The 19,861-nt window shown below is 33.4% G+C and overlaps 1 protein-coding gene and 1 long non-coding RNA gene across 2 annotated transcripts; both read right to left on the bottom strand.

The window, feature by feature from the left end:
• Positions 1–8: 8 nt before the first annotated feature.
• LOC111637528 lies at positions 9–726 on the bottom strand. Its single transcript, XR_002758712.1, has 2 exons — positions 319–726; positions 9–243 (listed from the first exon to the last, which is right to left on the bottom strand). It is a non-coding gene; the product is annotated as an uncharacterized LOC111637528 (long non-coding RNA).
• Positions 727–2,244: 1,518 nt separating this feature from the next.
• Positions 2,245–13,812, bottom strand: LOC111637530 (adenine phosphoribosyltransferase-like). The gene is made up of 5 exons (XM_023383037.1): positions 13,561–13,812; positions 9,129–9,366; positions 4,370–4,448; positions 2,373–2,381; positions 2,245–2,258 (listed from the first exon to the last, which is right to left on the bottom strand). Exons 1-5 carry the CDS (start codon positions 13,641–13,643, stop codon positions 2,245–2,247), a joined length of 423 nt encoding a protein of 140 aa, XP_023238805.1. The 5' UTR covers positions 13,644–13,812.
• Positions 13,813–19,861: the final 6,049 nt, after the last annotated feature.

Here is a 19,861-nt window from a genome sequence, read left to right as displayed (position 1 = left end):
TATATATACCTCGCCGGGTGTTACGTTAGCTGGCTGAGTGCCATTGAGGGTCGTGGGCGATGAAGTCGCCCCCAGTCAGTGATGTATTTAACCAAGTAAGGTTATATCTAATCTATTATATATACTTCTGGAAGCGAAGGCTTGCTCGGGGTCCGGGTGGCGTAACTGGTAGCGCACCGCACGGTAAGCGGAGGTTGCGGGTTCGAGCCCCGTCCCGGGCCAGTTCTTTTATTCCAGAAGGTTCTAAATTTAATTTAATTTAATTAATTATATTTATTTAATTATTAATTTAGTTACGAGATGGCGCCTAACGCTTACCTCTTAAGACAAATTGCTTTGGTTCTAATCATTTTAAGTAGCCATATTATAGCCCGTTATTCAGGCGATCGTTTGGAAGTTTTATATGTATACCAATCGGGCTTTATGTTGATGTTATTTATATATATATACCTCGCCGGGTGTTACGTTAGCTGGCTGAGTGCCATTGAGGGTCGTGGGCGATGAAGTCGCCCCCAGTCAGTGATGTATTTAACCAAGTAAGGTTATATCTAATCTAATATACCTCTGGAAGCAAAGGCTTGCTCGGGGTCCGGGTGGCATAACTGATAGCGCACCGCACGGCAAGCGGAGGTTGCGGGTTCAAGCCCCGTCCTGGGCCAGTTCTTTTATTCCAGAAGGTTCTAAATTTAATTTAATTATTTATTTATTTAATTTTAATTATTAATTTACTTACGAGATGGTGCCTAACGCCTACCTCTTATTACAAATTGCTTTATTTCTAATCATTTAAGTAGCCATATAATAGCCCGATATTTAGGCGATCGTTTGGCAATTTAGTATATAATTACTCAGTAAAAGAGATCACTAGCTTGCAAATTCTATATTGTGTAAATCAAAATTGGGGTACCTTTTTTTTAATCAGAACATCACTCATAAGACAGCACATTATATTGCAAGTTAAACAGATGCAAACCTTCAGCACATATACATAATCTCACAAGAAATCATATAATTAATTAAATGAAACAATAAAAAATATCATACTACTTGCTCATAAATTACTTCTTTTAGTTAATTTATTTGAAAAGGAATGAAAAACAAACATGCAAAAACTTGTTTCTTTGTTATACATTTTATATATTATCAGGATGCAACAGAAGTAGCAAAAAAGGCTTCAGTTCACACCTCTGATCTATCTTTCAGGGTTCTATGATTCAGGGTTCACACCTCTGATCTATCTTTTCCAAGAAAATCATTTTATTCATTTTTATAATTCTAAAAACAAATAAAAAAAATTTCATTATCTTTGTTCTTCATATACAGTAATACCCCGAACTTACGTGATAGGTGGGACCAAGCAATAACCGTGTAAGTCGAATTCGCATAAGTCAGGGTATAATTTCCCAATTTGTGTAAAATCCAAGTCGGATGTATTTAAGCTAATAAATGTTCTCATTAATCTTATCTCATCTTTTGATTCATTCATGGTTACAAGAAATCACCACATAGAGTCTCTCAAGTCTCCGTAGATATAACAAACACAGAAATAAATAACACAAAATAAATTGTAGCTATGTATTGATTCTGCACAACATGTCTGAACATGTAAGCTGAACAATAGTGCGGGGGGAGTGAGTAATCAACAGTTGCATGGCGCTCAAACAAAAGACGAATTGACGAGATTTGAAAATCACATAACTCTGGTTTCACATAAGTCAGGGTGGCATAAGTCGAGGTATTACTGTATTTAGAATATATTCCCTCAGAGCCCAAAATAAACTGCTTCTAGTTACCTCAACTTTCATAAAAAGATAATCTTAAGTTTTCAAACTTTATTTGACATATATGAACCTTTAATATAAAATCACCAATAATAAAATATCTATTTAGGTTAAAGTTTAAACTTCTGAATCAAAACAAAAAATTTTTTCAAAATACCGTATTTACTCAGGTATAAGATGATCTCGCGTATAGGAGGTGTGACTTTAGAGATCAAAATAAAGAAAATTAGATTTATTAATACTATTCTAATTTTATTTTGTTTAATCACAAAATATTATCAAATGCATGTATTAAGGCAGTGGTTCTCAACTTTTTTTGTTGATGTACCCCATTAGCTCATTAGTTGTTTCTCAAGTACCCCTTATATTTTTGTATGTAAATTTCATAATTACTGGATTAGATGTATACAGCCCTTATACATCTAATGCAGTAATGGTTATAACTAAGTACCATAAAAAAGCTCTAACTAACTATAACTAAAAATGAATTACTTATTTTACGTAAATAGTAATAAATTTAATCAAATACATACAATTATTTATTATTATTTGATAAGTATATTATATAAAATCACAGAATACTTGCATAAATTACATTTCCTAAAAATAAATAATTATAATTAATGATAAAGAAAATTTAAATTATTATTATTAAACAATAATTTCTAACAAAATTTAATGGGATATCTGTTGCGATAAATCTTCAGCAATTTTTCCAAAATTTGGTTCCCACGTTTTTAAATAGAGATTATAATTGTGTACTTACAATGTAATGGTTGCGAATTTATAATGTGCAGAACAATAAATGAATCTTTCAATTTTTGTAACAAATGTAATGTCTAAATTTGCTAATATCAAGTAATGCACAGATGCAGTGACATGCATCGCATGGTAGGGGTACGATCCAGGCCTCATTATTCCTAATACCAGTAGTCCAGTAAAAACATGAAAAGCCCCAATCTCATTGAACAATAATTATAGAAGAGAATAAAAAAATTTTTTCTATTCTAACATTAATGCTCAGTTAAACCATAATTTTACTAGACTACAGGTTCACTCAGCACTAACGGCACAAATTTTCGAGCAAATCAAGTGGATAAACAAATTGTTTGGACTGTTAAAAGGGAAATCAATGTTCATACTGGGATATTTTAAAGCAAGTTTTTGTCGTTTCTTGTTTCTTGTGTTAATAATTTACAGCAGGTTGATTAACATACGTCATTTTATAGTGAAAGTTAGATGTACCCCTTCGATTTACGCTCGTACCCATGGTTGTTTGCCTTAACTGTATTAAGGCAAACAACCATGTTTGTCTTAATACGTGATGAATGGAAAATGAAACCAAAACATTACAGTGCGCGTGACTGGAAAAAGTTTATTTTTAATGATAAATTATTTTTAATGATATTTAAATATGCTAATATTCATTAAAAATAACAATTTAACCAATATAAAATAACTACATTTATAATCATTGCTAAGTGACCTGTATTTCATTAATATTTTTATAAATAACGAGAAAGAAAAACTATTTTCTGCAAATGAATAAGATGCAATGCTGTTTTTAATTGATGGATGTAAAGTTAAACCAATAAACAAAGGGGTGTGTGTCTTAATTTGTTTACAGTAGATGCTAACTAACAATAGACTGTAGACCTATAATGACAGCATATAGTATACATGGTTCACAGAAATTATTGCAAAAATGCAAAAAATCCTTCGTTTGCACGTATAGGACGACCTAGGTTTTTGAAACAATGAAAAATTAATAAAAACCTCGTCTTAAATGCGAATAAATATAGTACTTCACAGAAAATGAAAATATTTTCATTTATAATATTGAAATATTTAAAAGTTATGAAAACAAAGATATTATTACTTTTTACATCATTGGTGTTTCTGAAAAATAATGCTTTAGTTAAAATTTATTACAAGAATACGCATAAAACCTTACAAAAAGTAAATTATTGTATTTTCATAAAATTCAATTTGAAAACTTTCTTTTTGAACTGTTATGTTCAAAATATATTTAATACTTTAATACTTTCTTTATATTTATATTTAATATATATAAACAATAAAACCAGGATACAAAATTACTAAAATATTTGAAGATAGACACAAGAAGAACAAAAAACATTTTCTGAATTCTTCAAATTCTCCTTTTCATACTTTCAGAACACAATTGACCTTTATTAAGCTCTGTCTAAGCTTTGCATACTTAGGTAGAACTTAATAAGCTCTGCCTAAATATATAAAATTCTCAAAAAGTTTCTGGAAATAGTATAAAGAAAAACTTTTTGTAAATAATGAAACAATGATGCAGAAAGTAATAATATGAAAAGTTCATAAAATAATTTATATAAAAGTAAAATAACTAATTTTTTGTTTATTTTAAAAAATTCTATATTCATTTTTCTATTCTCCTAATTATCTAATTTTTCAGTTTATATTTATTTACATAAAATAATTCAAATAAAGAATTACAAAATATATATCTATTTTATGTCTTCCGTTACTATATTAATTTGTTATCTTAATATAAAACTCCCTAAAAGCATAGAAAAATTGAAATTTGATTTTCTTACCTCCTGTAGCTAACAGATCATCAATTATTACAACTTTCTTAATATTTGTAAAAGCATTCACTTGCAATTCAAGAGAATCCTAAAATATAAAGAAAATGAAATAAATTATATTAATAAATAATTATTTCAATATTCTATATACACTTTACAATGTGTTGCATAGGTTTGCTTTCTATAAATACTGATGACTCACTTTGATTTTTACTTTATGAATGATGAAGTATGCTTGAGATTTTTATATATGCTTATGCAAATGTTTAAAAATCAAAATAATTTTTGTTTCATTTTGCAATTAATTAATGAACATGGAGCAATTAATTAATTCAAGTGTATGTATATATATACTTGCATATTTAAAACTTGAAATTAAAAATTGAAATAAAATGCTATACAAAGAAAATTAAAAATTATTTTTAAAATTAAATATCATAAACAGATATATTTTGTCAAATAAATCTTTGTTCTCCTATAAATTCTGACCAGTATTCTCACATAATTCTGATGTATTACATCAAATCTAAGATGCACCCTACTTTTAGAGATACTAAAACCTGAAAAAAGTGCATCTTACATTTGAGTAAATATATATACAAGTAATGCTTGATTAATGTACAATTTACATCTGTATTAATTCTGGATTTTGTACTACATCAGTGGGTCCTTAATCAGAGGTCCACAAACTTCCAAGACGACTACGGGCTTGGAAGAGTAAAAATCAAGTGATTACCTTAATTTTGTATTATTGTGTTAAGAAAGAAGCATATATATTTGTAAAGTAGTGACCTTTTAGCAGAGTGGGAACAAAAGAGGCGCAACCTTGTCAATTGGACTCACATGAGGTCGGGTAATACCACTTGTAAGGTATTGACTTGTAAACAAGGAGAAACAAAGGAAGTGCCAGCTTTGTTAATTGGACCCACCTGCAGTCAGATGTTAGTACATTTGCCATATGGTAAACAAATGAACGTAAACAAGTGGCGGACGTTTGTGTAAGCACCACTCTTGTCGGATGACGGCGGACCCGAGTGTAAGCTGTTCGAGCATAAAAAAGGGTTGTGATTGGTCGGAAGTCCCCGGTCCAAAAACCCTTAAATTGCGGGCCGAACGAGAGAGGAGAAGAGAAGGGCAAGAGACTGGTACACAGTAGTCTCAGGCATTTGGAAGGCCCACTGAGCGTAGAGAGAGTGTTCTCCTCTGTTAATCATCTCAGGGATGGGTTAGTGCAGAGACCAGACCGACCGTGCAGTTGAGCCAACTCCACAAGCTGACTGAGGTCTCTCCAAAGGTTATTATTAATTTCCAGACGCCAATCTGGCATGTGAGTCACCACGCATGGTTATCCTGTACATATACTATGTTTTCTAACTTGTACTTTCTACTACTGTAAATAAACTGTAAATATATTCAATTTGAGTGTGGAGGTGTGCTTTCCAACAAACCTGATTCACTACATCGAGGCGTGATACACAGGAAACCAACTCAACGAGACGGAGTTGGGAAAGAACATTCACAAAGATCTTCACTATATTATTATATGTTTTTTACTTTAATGACTATTTCTATATAAGTGGTTTCTTTTGAAATTTTATTTTATGCATTTAAAAACATTATTTCAAGAAGAGGTCTGTGACCTCCACCTGCTGGAAAAGGAGTTTATGGAACAAAACAGGTTAACCCTTCATTAACATATGATGATGATAATGATTCAGTATATAGATCAGGGTTGCAACTAGGAGGCAAACAGGGCATGTGCCCTGGACACTAGTTAAAATAATTTCCAAGAAGAGAGGGTGTGTCAGAAGGAAGGCAGAACAGAGGCTGAATAAATTGACTTATCAGGTAACAAAGTCTAGTTACACTCTTGCATAGATGAAAAAATGTTAATATTGAATGTAGCATTCATAAGACAACAGGCTTATAACTCATCATTTTTGATCTGAACAAAGAACAAGAGTCAAAACAATCCCAAATTTATAGATTGGACTTAAAAATGTATCCAACCATTATGATATATTCTTATGGGATATAATTTTTATTTAATGTGTTTTTACATGACATATTACTTTCAAGGAACATATGTACTATATTAACTCAGTTGATTTAGAATAGTATTCCAAACTTACATTGTTAAACATTTTCAAGATATGTTTTGGAATAATAATAACTAAATAAATTTATTTTAGAATATTTTCAAAATATTAAGTAATGAAAATTTATAATAATCAAAAAATTTATTTTATACAGTCTGGATGTACTCAGCAGAAATAAATTACAAACTTACTATCACATCTGTGCATTTGCTGAGAGAATATTTTTATTAACAAATATTTTCAGTCTACTCCCACAGGCCATCATCAGGTTTTAAAAAACCTTGACTATAAAACATGATGATGGCTAATGGTAGTGGGCTGAAAATGTTTGTTAAAAATATTCTCTCAGCAAATGCACAGAGTTTGCAATTTATTTTATATTTTAATCAGACACTTAAAATTTTCTAGTTGCAGGTGTTTAGCTAGTGGTTTGTTGGTGAATCTGGTAACTCTATTATGGAGTTTGTCTAAATATCCTTTTTCTATTGTTCGGCATTCTGTAGAACCGCTGTATTCTTCGAGCAACTTAGTGTATGTATGTTTCTTCATAAGAACAATGTTTCTGCTTTTATCCACTCTGATAAGGGTTATTTCGTTAGCTTGGAGCCATTCTTTACTTTTACTTACGTTTCTCCAAAATTCTTTATCCATGTTGCTGAGAACCATGTTCCACCTAAAGAAATCCTTATGCTGAGCCTTAATTGGCACAAGCAGCTTTTTGATGTTCGGAATAATGGTATGCGCTGAGATCTTCGAGGGCTCGGAGCAAACAGAGGTCCAAATTTGAATACCTGAACCAATTCCTCCGGTGGTTTAATATTGTCCCAGCAGACTATCAGATTTCTTAGCTTGTTTTTGCGTGGCTTCTTTTGGTTTTTCACGATCCAAACCATTTTTTTGGCATACCTATTGCGAAGTGATTGTTGGACCTGTTCCTGCAAGCTTATAACCCTAGAGTTGACGAACCCCAGCAGGTCCGGGTCTGTATTAAATAGTGTGTTCTCAAGATTGATTAATTTGTGTAGGTTAGCATACATAGACTTCTTGGTGTTCCAAATTGCTTTTCTAAGGCAGACAAATTTGACTTTTGGGAGCAGTGAAGAGCAGCCCGTCAGTAAACTGAGCCTGTGGATTGACATTGGAAATACCTTGTTCTGTTTGCAGTCCCACAAGAAGTTAAGTTTTTCTCTGGTTCTTGTTAAAGCTAAGACGTTCTTTCTGTACAACTTGGCTGGCGATGCCATGTTTACACTTCTATGCATTTGGAGCTAGACCTATTTTAAGATGCCCAAGACAAAACCTTTCTCACTTGTTTCTAGCAATTTATACACGAGTATAAACGTCATGAACTAGATGCACACCTTTCATTTTTACCAAAAGAAAAAATTTAATGCCCTTAGTATCGTCTAAACCTTATCATCAACAATGATGACACTGGTAAGACGATACATATGTAAACATTGACACTGTTTGAATTTCTACCAACCGACACTCTAACAGACCACAGTGTACCTGAAGAAGGCCTATTAAGAAGGCCGAAAACATTTGTACTCATGTATAAATGGGTAGAAACAAGTGAGAAAGGTTTTGTCTTGGGCATCTTAAAATAGGTCTAGCTCCAAATGCATAGAAGTGTAAACATGGCGTCTCCAGCCAAGTTGTACAGAAAGAACGTCTTAGCTTTAACAAGAACCAGAGAAAAACTTAACTTCTTGTGGGACTGCAAACAGAACAAGGTATTTCCAATGTCAATCCACAGGCTCAGTTTACTGACGGGCTGCTCTTCACTGCTCCCAAAAGTCAAATTTGTCTGCCTTAGAAAAGCAATTTGGAACACCAAGAAGTCTATGTATGCTAACCTACACAAATTAATCAATCTTGAGAACACACTATTTAATACAGACCCGGACCTGCTGGGGTTCGTCAACTCTAGGGTTATAAGCTTGCAGGAACAGGTCCAACAATCACTTCGCAATAGGTATGCCAAAAAAATGGTTTGGATCGTGAAAAACCAAAAGAAGCCACGCAAAAACAAGCTAAGAAATCTGATAGTCTGCTGGGACAATATTAAACCACCGGAGGAATTGGTTCAGGTATTCAAATTTGGACCTCTGTTTGCTCCGAGCCCTCGAAGATCTCAGCGCATACCATTATTCCAAACATCAAAAAGCTGCTTGTGCCAATTAAGGCTCAGCATAAGGATTTCTTTAGGTGGAACATGGTTCTCAGCAAAAAAAATCAAAGAAATTGACAACATGGATAAAGAATTTTGGAGAAACGTAAGTAAAAGTAAAGAATGGCTCCAAGCTAACGAAATAACCCTTACCAGAGTGGATAAAAGCAGAAACGTTGTTCTTATGAAGAAACATACATACACTAAGTTGCTCGAAGAATACAGCGGTTCTACAGAATGCCGAACAATAGAAGAAGGATATTTAGACAAACTCCATAATAGAGTTACCAGATTCACCAACTCACCATTTAAAATTGTTCTAATGATGAATTTTGAGTTCTGAAAACATTTAAGAATGAATTAAGTTTATAATATTGCTATAAAGATTAACAGACTAACAGCACAAAACCTTTCTCACTAATTTCTAGCCTTATTAACTAAGTAATAAATCTACAACTCAGTTATAGCATAAAAACTGTAATAAATTTTATCTTACCATGCCATATTCTAAAGAATAATCTACTTTTTTAACTTCACCTGGGAGTTTTCCACTTTTACGGATTGGTAAAAAAGGCACTTTTAATTTTAATGCAATTATTGGTGCTATTAAAAATCCTCTCGATTCTAATCCTACAATACCATTCACATCTGGTATATTTCTTTTGATATGATCACATAATACATCTATTAGATCCTCAAATAATTCTGGCTTCTGTAATATTGGAAACAAATCTCTGAAATAAAAATGCAAAAATATATATATTAAACATATAATGACATTTATAATAAACAGTAATATTTGATAAATGAAAAGGTTATTTTATGATAATTCTACAAACTTTGCTCTTAGATACTTCTGATATCAAAGTTCAAAATTAATTTTGAAATCATATCAAACATATCTTGTATTAAACATTTAAATTGCTTAACTCCTCATCTTTCAAAAAACAAACAATCATTTTTTGAATTGATTAATGCACGGTATTAACTTCAGCAAGTATGTAATTATTATCCAGTTATTTTGGATATTAGGCTAATAATTAATATTATTATCAATAATAATAATCAATATTCAGTTGTTCTTAATTGGTTGTAATAATTAAATGCAGAATCTGGTATTTTATACATTTTTATGAAATATATGTTTTTTCCTTAAATTGCATAATATAGATTCCTAGGAATCATTATTTAAATAAAACAATAGTCAATAAAATTGGAGATTTGTGAAAATTATAAGTAAAATGTATATATGTTACTGTCCAAACTAGTTTGTCCTAATCCGAACTGATTTAGAATTATTATTTAAGTCAGGCCTAGCCAACCCAAATTGTTTCGTGGGCCACTTTGATCATGTGTGACATTACAATGGGCCACAATTTAGGAAAACATGCTTCTAAAAAAGTAAAACAAATACAAAATGAATAAGATTTCATTGTTATACCAAGAGTTCGTACTCGCACTTGCACATTATAACAATGACACATACAAATTTTCATTTATTTAATTGTTTTGGTATACACAAAACAGAAAACGAAAGTTTTAGTAGATANGTCCATCTCCCATGTTTAACGGAATAATATACAGCCTATGTACACCCTGAAGTTCCATTCTAAATATAGGTGAAAAAATTTTTGAAATCGGATGAGTAGTTTCGGAGATTACCTGCTGCATATAAACTTACATACATACTTACAAACATTACCTCTTTATAATATTAGTATAGATTAAAATATTCATTAGTTTATTATTACAAAATATTAGACTACATTGTTGAATATTGTGCTGTTAAATATGCATACTATGAATTGATTTAACACAATATTCATAAAAATTCTCCTGTGAAAGAAAATGTGATTTTTTTTATGTACTTTAGTGTGTTGAATATGAATACGAAGTCCAAAATCTTCTATTACCCATAGTTCTTTTTCAAAATAATACTTTTTGCAGGAAAATGCCCCTTTTAGACAAACTTTCTGTTATTGTTTGAATAAAATATAAAACCAGAGAAATCATATTTGCTTAATGTAATAAATCATAAGATGTAGTACTGGACTCTCCTGGGTCAAGTGCTACATCTTATTAGACCACAGGTGTCAGTTATCAGGTTTCAGGTTGTCCCATTCACACAGAAGTGGAGGTGTGGCTTGCCAGCTAGGTAAGATCCAGCAGAAATCCAAATAATTCAGTCTTGGACTCATAACACACTCTCTGACTCAACATGTCACACATACAAAACCAGCCAGAATATTTCTGCTACATTTGTGAACTGACTATGAATGGACAATAAAAATCACTAATGCCTCTAGTAAAGAAAGCATACCATCATTATTTCAGCTGTAAGTTGGGAGATCAAGACAAATCTGGGCTCCTAAAATACAATGTAAGTAATCATGCATACAGACACTGACTGGATGGTTGAAGAGCACACATAAATCAATGTCTTTTGCTGTCCCTATAATCTGGTACCTCAGAATCACATCAATGATTGTCCTGTTACAAAAAAAGAGAATCACAAAATGTGAAATTTTTCTCAATGGAGGACAATCCCATTTTTTGCCATGATATACTGCATTTGTTGGAGGAGCTTCAGCTGCCACAGGATCATGCAGAGTGGCGACTCATTGACTGAAAGTTTAAAGGAGTTCTGCTACACAATGGCAACAAACATCTGTCTGTTCTGGTTATTCATGGTGTTCACATGAAAGAAACTTACAACATGAAGGTAATGTTGGATAAGATAAAACACAATTAGCATAAGTGGAATGTGTGTGCTGACCTCAAAATTGTTGCAATGCTAACATGTCTTCAAGGATAAATTTAAGTTTTTTGTGTGAATGGGACAGTTGAGCAAGAACCAGTCACTACTTGGTAAAAAAGTGGCCTGATCACACTGCAAATCTACTAGGTCAGAAAAATATTGCTTTTCCTGCTCTGGTGGAGAAAATTAAAATCTCTTGTCTCCTCTTCATATCAATTTCAGTTTGATAAAAAAAATTTTGTGAAAGGTATGGACAGAGCAGCAGAAGGCTTTGCTTACCTGAAACAAAAGTTTTCTCATCTGAGCCATGCAAAAATAAAGGAGGGAATTTTTATTGGTCCCCAAGTAAGACAGTTTTGAAGGATCCTAGTTTCAAAGAAAAACTTAACCCAGTGGAAAGGACAGCATGGGACATTCAAAAATATGAGCAAGAATTTTTGGGGGAATGTGTGAACTAACAACTATGAGGAAATTGTGGAGAAATTGGTAACATCCTACTAAACATAATTTGTCACTCAACATGCATTTCCTGCATTCCTGTTTAGACTTATTTCATGCCAACCTAGGAGCTGTTTCTGATGAACATGGAGTAAGGTTCCATTAGATTCTTTCTCAAATGGAAAAGTGATGCAGCAGAAGATGGAACAAGAATATGTTAGTGGATTACTGCTGGACTCTACAATAACAGACTTTAGAAGAATATAAAAAGAAGAAAACATGTTTCAGTTTGTAATGTATAGAATTATGAAAAAGGAAAAATTGATATATATTCATTTGTATCTAATTAGCAATGTTTGTAGCCAATCTTCTTCTTTCCTAGCATTTGTCCTGCATTGGGGCAGGATCCTATTGTTTACATGCACTCCTCCATTTTACCCAATCTAACACATCTTTTGGTGGAATTTCCATTGTTCCCATATCATCTGATTTGGACAAGCCACTGTTTTTTTGGGACATCCACGAGGTCTAGTTCTCCCTGGGTCATGGCTTTTTGCCTTTGAGTTGTCATCACTGCATATAACATGTCCATACCAGTGCAATTAAGCTTCTTGCACATTGTCTATAATTGGCCTAACTGCTAGTTCTTTTCTGATGTCATCATTCATTATGTGGTCAAATTGCATAAGACCCAATAGCCATCTTAACATTTTCATTTCCATAGCATGCAGTGCCTGTTCATGCTTCTTTGTGACAGGCTTCCATTCCGATTCATAATTGCTAATACATTGCTAGTGTTCAGACAACTGACTTATAAATTTTTGCCCTAAGATGTATTGACATCTTTTTATTGCCAAGTAATCCAGTTACCTTTCATTTCATCCAGAAAGCATTGACGTTTGCATGAATGTGTAGTGTTATTTCCCCATCTGATGAGGTAAGAAAGCCTATATATTTGAATTTCATAGTTTTTATAATTTCTTGGTCATCTATTAGGATTTTTCCATTTGTCTATGTGCTACATTCTAAATATTAAGTTTCATGGATGTTTAATTGCAAGACATCTTTGCTAAGGCAGTCTTTCCAGCCTTGTGCTTGGTTTTCAAGGTTTTTGATTCTAGTCTGCAATGAAAACATTATCTGGATGTTGTCCATGGGTGATGTGTTTAGTTATCTACTGATACAGTAGGCACAGAATAAATAGTAAGGGTGACAATGCCAATCCTGATGCATCCCCCAGTTATTGGAAAAGGACCACAAAGTGTTGTGGTATAAAAGCCAAGCTCATTTCACATAAGCTTTGGGTACATTGTATGCTCAGAGTGCTTTCCAAATGAGCTTGTGCGGTACTTTGTCAAGTGCTTTTTTCCAGATCCAGAAAAGTATGTAGCCAATAAAAATGATATTTTGAACAGAAAATGTTTTCTATCAAAAATCTCATTTCTTTCAAAAAGTGGTGAGTTTTAGGCCAATTCTGCTAACAGATTTGGATTCATCATCATTGAAACTAAAAAAGTCAGTGAAAATATTTGACAAGAGTGGAAATAAATTTCTTTTGCAGAACAATGCAACCCATTGAAAATGTTATAAATATATTGAAATATTTTCATTAAAAACATTTTCTCAAATGATTAATTAAATTACTTTTCTGAGAAATATATTATTAAAGAATATCCGGTTTTGGTATAATTTACTTAAAATCACTGATTCATACGATTTGAATAAAATTTACCTGAAAACGATTCCTTTCTTCGGAAAGTCCGGATAATTTCCGATTGCATTTTTAATTCTTTCCACTTTACTTCCAATTGACATTTGCAAAATTAAAAAAAAAAATCTAACCACAAATCAGTTCAGAAAATACGAAATAACAGCGATGATAAACACGATTGCGGATGTAATCTATAAACAAACGTATCGAGCATCACGTGAAAAACTTTATATGAAAAACCACGTGAGCCATCCTCAGCAAACCGCTGAAGGCCAACAGGTTGCCAGATCAAATTTTTAGTTAGCTATAAATTTAGTTACAAATAAAAAAAAATACAGTATATATATTTTTAATTTTAAAGAAATGATTTTTATTTACATAAATGCACTAAAAGGCAAAAATAATGTTTTTTCAGCTTTCACTGTATTCTTAAAAAATATGTATATATATCAACTCTTTCCGTCATGTAGACACTAAGAGAACCTCTTTTTAGGCCCATTATGGGTTCGGCCAGGCCCACAATGGGGCGGCCGGGAGGTGAGAGACGGGACCCAACATATCCGGACGGCCCACCCCCAAAAAAATTCCTGGGAATTATTCGACCCGTCTGGATTCGAGGCTGCCACCTCGACCTCTCGGCTCTCTGGCCGCCTATTCCTGATATTATGCGACCAAAAAATAAAAGCGTGGTTTAGAAATAATCTTACGAGTTAGTTACACTTTCTATCAATTTTTACGGGATTTCCGTGCGCTTTTATTTTTGGTCGCATGATATCAAGAATATAGTGAAAGCTGAAAAAATATATATATTATTTTTACCTTTTAGTGCATTTACGTGAATAAAAAGCATTTCTTTAAATAATTTTTATTTTTTATTTTTATAAATGTAACACTGACTTATTGAAATTTTTCGTGGTTTAAGCATTTACTGTAATTGGGCTGCAACTTGAAAAAATTAAAGACCTATAAATTCCCATTGTCTTCCGTCTGTCTTTCCTTAATCTCGAGAACGGAGTTAGTTAGATGAAAGACGTAACCAGATACGGAAACCTTAAGGGCAGGAGGCCCGATTTATATACGAACTTTCCGATGCAAACAGGAAGTCACGTGATTTCAATTCAAAAATTTTCCCTTGAAACATGTTAGATAGGTGACCGGCATGACTATTCGCATTTTTCACCGGATGCTCGCCCTCTGGTGTTTGAAAACAAAACTATTTTATCTAGGTTGTTTGATTCATTCTTGTGTATTATCAGCAGTAAAGATGAATAGCAATAGAAAAAGCAAAGCTTTCTGTTGCGTTCCAAATTGCAATTTCAAAGCCCTAGGGAGCCTAACATAAGTTTTCGTCTATTCCGACATGAAAAACAGATGATTATTCGGAAATCGGTCGGTTATATTTATGAGCTTCTCTGAATTCTGAGAGTGGATTAGAGTCTAATCCAGTCCCCAACCTTTTGATCGCCGCGGACCGGCCAACGTTTGATAATTTTANAAAGAAATGATTTTTATTTACATAAATGCACTAAAAGGCAAAAATAATGTTTTTTCAGCTTTCACTGTATTCTTAAAAAATATGTATATATATCAACTCTTTCCGTCATGTAGACACTAAGAGAACCTCTTTTTAGGCCCATTATGGGTTCGGCCAGGCCCACAATGGGGCGGCCGGGAGGTGAGAGACGGGACCCAACATATCCGGACGGCCCACCCCCAAAAAAATTCCTGGGAATTATTCGACCCGTCTGGATTCGAGGCTGCCACCTCGACCTCTCGGCTCTCTGGCCGCCTATTCCTGATATTATGCGACCAAAAAATAAAAGCGTGGTTTAGAAATAATCTTACGAGTTAGTTACACTTTCTATCAATTTTTACGGGATTTCCGTGCGCTTTTATTTTTGGTCGCATGATATCAAGAATATAGTGAAAGCTGAAAAAATATATATATTATTTTTACCTTTTAGTGCATTTACGTGAATAAAAAGCGTTTCTTTAAATAATTTTTATTTTTTATTTTTATAAATGTAACACTGACTTATTGAAATTTTTCGTGGTTTAAGCATTTACTGTAATTGGGCTGCAACTTGAAAAAATTAAAGACCTATAAATTCCCATTGTCTTCCGTCTGTCTTTCCTTAATCTCGAGAACGGAGTTAGTTAGATGAAAGACGTAACCAGATACGGAAACCTTAAGGGCAGGAGGCCCGATTTATATACGAACTTTCCGATGCAAACAGGAAGTCACGTGATTTCAATTCAAAAATTTTCCCTTGAAACATGTTAGATAGGTGACCGGCATGACTATTCGCATTTTTCACCGGATGCTCGCCCTCTGGTGTTTGAAAACAAAACTATTTTATCTAGGTTGTTTGATTCATTCTTGTGTATTATCAGCAGTAAAGATGAATAGCAATAGAAAAAGCAAAGCTTTCTGTTGCGTTCCAAATTGCAATTTCAAAGCCCTAGGGAGCCTAACATAAGTTTTCGTCTATTCCGACATGAAAAACAGATGATTATTCGGAAATCGGTCGGTTATATTTATGAGCTTCTCTGAATTCTGAGAGTGGATTAGAGTCTAATCCAGTCCCCAACCTTTTGATCGCCGCGGACCGGCCAACGTTTGATAATTTTATCGCGGCCCACTGAGGGGGGCGTTGATTGTTTATATTTTAGATTAATTTAATTTAATAATTTTAATTTAATTGTATTTAAAAATGCCTTCAAAGTAATATACAGTTACACCAAAAAATGAATATTATGTGATTTAAAATTATAACTCACTAGAACGCTAAATCAATGAGAACCCTGAGCTTGTTTCTTTGCAACGAGACGTTTCCATCTGGGGGTAATAGGAGACAATGACACCCGAAGTGTGTTTCTTATGTCCAGTTTATTTTGTTGTTCCGTCGTCCATTAAAAGTCGCACAAATCTGAGGAAATACCATAGTAAATAAAATGGAAATAATTTAATATTCCTTGGGCGGCCTGGTACCATTTGATCCACGGACCGGTACCGGTCCGCGGCCCGGGGGTTGGGGACCACTGGATTAGACTGTTAAGAATGGGCGATTTCCCGATTGTCCAGCTTTACATAAACAATTGTCCATTTTAAAAGGTATTTTCTTAACGTTTAAGGCCCTGTACACACTAGGCGTTTTTCAACGCGCGTTTAACGCGCGTTTTAAAGAACCAAGAGTTCTATGTAGCCGTACACACTCAAACGCCAAGCGCGCGTTAAACGCGCGTTTATAGATTTTTGTTAAAACGCGCGTTTTGCGGGCACTTTATGGGCGCTTTGAGATATATGTGCTGCCTTATAGCGACGATGGAGGAGCACACACAATCAATTACTTTCTCGTCCATTTCCAAACTGAGCCAGTGCTAAACGCCAAACTAATGCTCGTCGAACGCCGAGCTAACGCGCGTTAGCTCGGCGTTAAACGCGCGTTGAAAAACGCCTAGTGTGTACAGGGCCTTAAAATGCCAGTAATTTTGTGTGGGACACAGGGTCAGATTTAAGCATTTCAAAACCCTAAGCTGAACTCTGTAATGTTCCTTACCAACCCTTCACAATTTTAGAAGTCAATCATAAAAAGAAAAGAATTAAATCAGACTATCTGATTCAATAAGGTTATTGGAAGAAAAAGATGCAAGGTTTTCACTATTTATTTAACTTTTTATACTCATTCCATTAAAAATCTTTTTGTAAATTGGTTTTATCAATTTTTTTAAAGACCATAAGTTAATTCTTAGAAAAAATTAATGAAATACTACACAAAATAAAAAGAAAAGTATATTGTTGGTTAGTAAAAAAAATAAATGTTTATTACAAAATTTGACTTCAATTTTTTTTTTGTAGAAATGTTTGAGGCTCCTTGAAAGTCGAAGCCCTAAGCAACAATTTACATAGCTTTTGTAAAGCCAGCCTAGATATGACAATGTCAAAGCTGACGTTTTTAACACAAAGGGCACAAATATGTATAGAAAGATCTCTCTCACTTGTATCGTTACCACATAATGACATGTCCCGCTAGCAATAATTGTTCTTCTTCTATAAAATTTCTCGATAAACAGCTACAAGCAACATATATCATTATATCGGATAGTAATATATGATCGGATAGTAATATATGATTAATTTTACATTACTAGTTGCAAGCGACCCACATAAAGTAGCCATTTTGTAAAAATGCAGCGCCCTCTATAGTTCATGAAAAACGCGAATTGCTAAAGGCAAATAGCTTATACGAACTATTTGCTAAAGGAAAAGTATGCTGTACCGGTACAAGGGCAAAACATCAAGTACTAACTTGAGGTGGAGAGTATATATTTAAAGTGAAATAAATTAAAAATTGCAGCCCGGTAGTGTGACGATACCACAAAATTGCTCGTTTCCTGTTGGAATGTAACAGAGTAAATGGCTGTATACTTTGGAAGTGGACAGTATAATTAAAAAAGAAGAGTGTTATGCTGAAGATGATTTGTGACGTTAAATTGTTAAAGAACAGGACTGAAACAGAAGATAACTTGATAGATTATATTCGAGAAATAAAAGCTCAACATGGCCATACTATGAAAAGTCTTTTCATAGTATGGCCATGTTGAGCTTTTATTTCTCGAATATAATCTATATGATGCTGGATAACAGTGGCGAATTCAGTTCAAATAATTTTAAATAATTTGTTAAACATAATGGCATACTACGAGCTACATTCCACAGATGGAGGAAAGGCTGAATGCATGAATAAGGCTGCGTACACACTAGGCATTTTTAAACGGGCGTTTAAAAACGCGCGTTTGACGAATCAAGAGTTCTGCATAGGCGTACACACTCAAACACACGCTTTTGGCCAAGCGCGCGTTTATAGATTTTTCTTAAAACGCGCGTTTTGCGGGTGTCAACCAAGCGCTTTGAGATATATGTGCTGCCATGTTACTGTATATTCGATCGCGCGTTTTCGGGGTAGAGTGGACGTACGTTGGCCTAAATGGAGAACGATCATTTCGATACTGATCTATTTATTGATGGAATCTAAAAGAGACCAACCATTGTCAAAGGATTTTATAGATATTTTAAAAGAATTAAAAAAACTTGGGTTTATTTTGTCTTAGTTTTGGATACAACGTCGCAAACATTCCATGTGTCAGTCTATCTCGTAATATTGGGTGCACCCAAAATTCTCTTTGCCTCTGCCATCGTCTTTTATAGCGACGATGGAGGAGGGGCACACGAGCAATTACTTTCTCGTCCATTTCCAAACTGAGCCAGTGCGTATGCTCCACTAAATGCTCGTCTAACGCCTGGTGTGTACGCTGCTAACGCGCGTTTAATGCAACGCAAAACGCCTAGTGTGTACACAGCCTAAGACTTTATTAAACATGATCTGCACAAAACTCATTGACTCAGGAATCCCAAAGAAGTTATGGAGAGAAGCATTAACTCAGCCTACAAACTAAATAGTTCTCCAACAATGCTCTTCAGAAAAAGAAAACGCCATCATTTCTCTGGCATAGATGGAATAATCTCAGCCAGCTGAAAATATTTGGATATCCAGCATGGCACATCCTACCAAAGCAAAATAAACTAGAACCCGGAGCAAAATGTTATGGTGATCCCATTGTATAAATTATATCCTTTTTTTTCAGAAATATCCCTAGACATTTTTGAGGTGTGCATTTATAATAATGAGATGTAGCATGAGTTTTGTAAATTAAGATAAAAATATTAATATAATTTTATAAGTTATAGAATTGTTATTGATGTTTCTTTTAGAATAATTTCTACACTTGTTTTTCTTGACATATTACATAGATGTTGAAGATGAGATGAAACACAAAAAATAAAACTACAATGTTTTCCAATTCTTAAGGAAAGGCAGAATTTTGTTCTTAACAAAGATTAAAGAAATAAATCAAATGTTATAAGTATTATATTACTCTATAACTATCCTTATTTATATAAGAACAGAATTAAGAAATTTTGGATCTAATTTAAATTTTCAAAAATAATGAGCTTATTTTGTTCCTTACAACTGTTTTTAATAATTGTGCAAATTTTAAGTTTATTAAGTGAAAAATGTTACACATACATTAAAAGGAATGTGCTCAACAAAATAATAATTAATAACCAAACACCTTTATCTTGCCAAGAAAATTTAATTAAAACAAACGTTTTTGACCTATTCCATAGGACATCATCAGGTTTAAAACGGACAATTGGATTTTGTGGAACAAAATCTTCCAATAAAGGTAAAGGTGTTTGGTTATTAGTTACACATACAATAATTTAGCAGTTTAGGAAAAAAGAAATCCATACAAATTG

This window comes from Centruroides sculpturatus, unplaced genomic scaffold (genome assembly GCF_000671375.1).
Source record: "Centruroides sculpturatus isolate CEXI.00-Female unplaced genomic scaffold, Cexi_2.0 scaffold1201, whole genome shotgun sequence".
NCBI classification, from domain to species: domain Eukaryota; kingdom Metazoa; phylum Arthropoda; class Arachnida; order Scorpiones; family Buthidae; genus Centruroides; species Centruroides sculpturatus.
The sequence above is the reverse complement of the archived record's forward strand: the minus strand, read 5'-3'. Positions and strand labels throughout refer to the sequence as shown.

Bases quoted from the DNA above. Each gene is read 5' to 3' on its own strand.
- LOC111637530 (XM_023383037.1), bottom strand. From the start codon at position 13,643: ATGTCAATTGGAAGTAAAGTGGAAAGAATTAAAAATGCAATCGGAAAT. The intron at 9,367-13,560 runs GTAAATTTTATT...TTTTTATTTCAG, and splicing joins AAGAAAGGAATCGTTTTCAG to AGATTTGTTTCCAATATTAC. The intron at 4,449-9,128 runs GTAAGATAAAAT...TTTATATTTTAG, and splicing joins ATTCTTTAGAATATGGCATG to GATTCTCTTGAATTGCAAGT.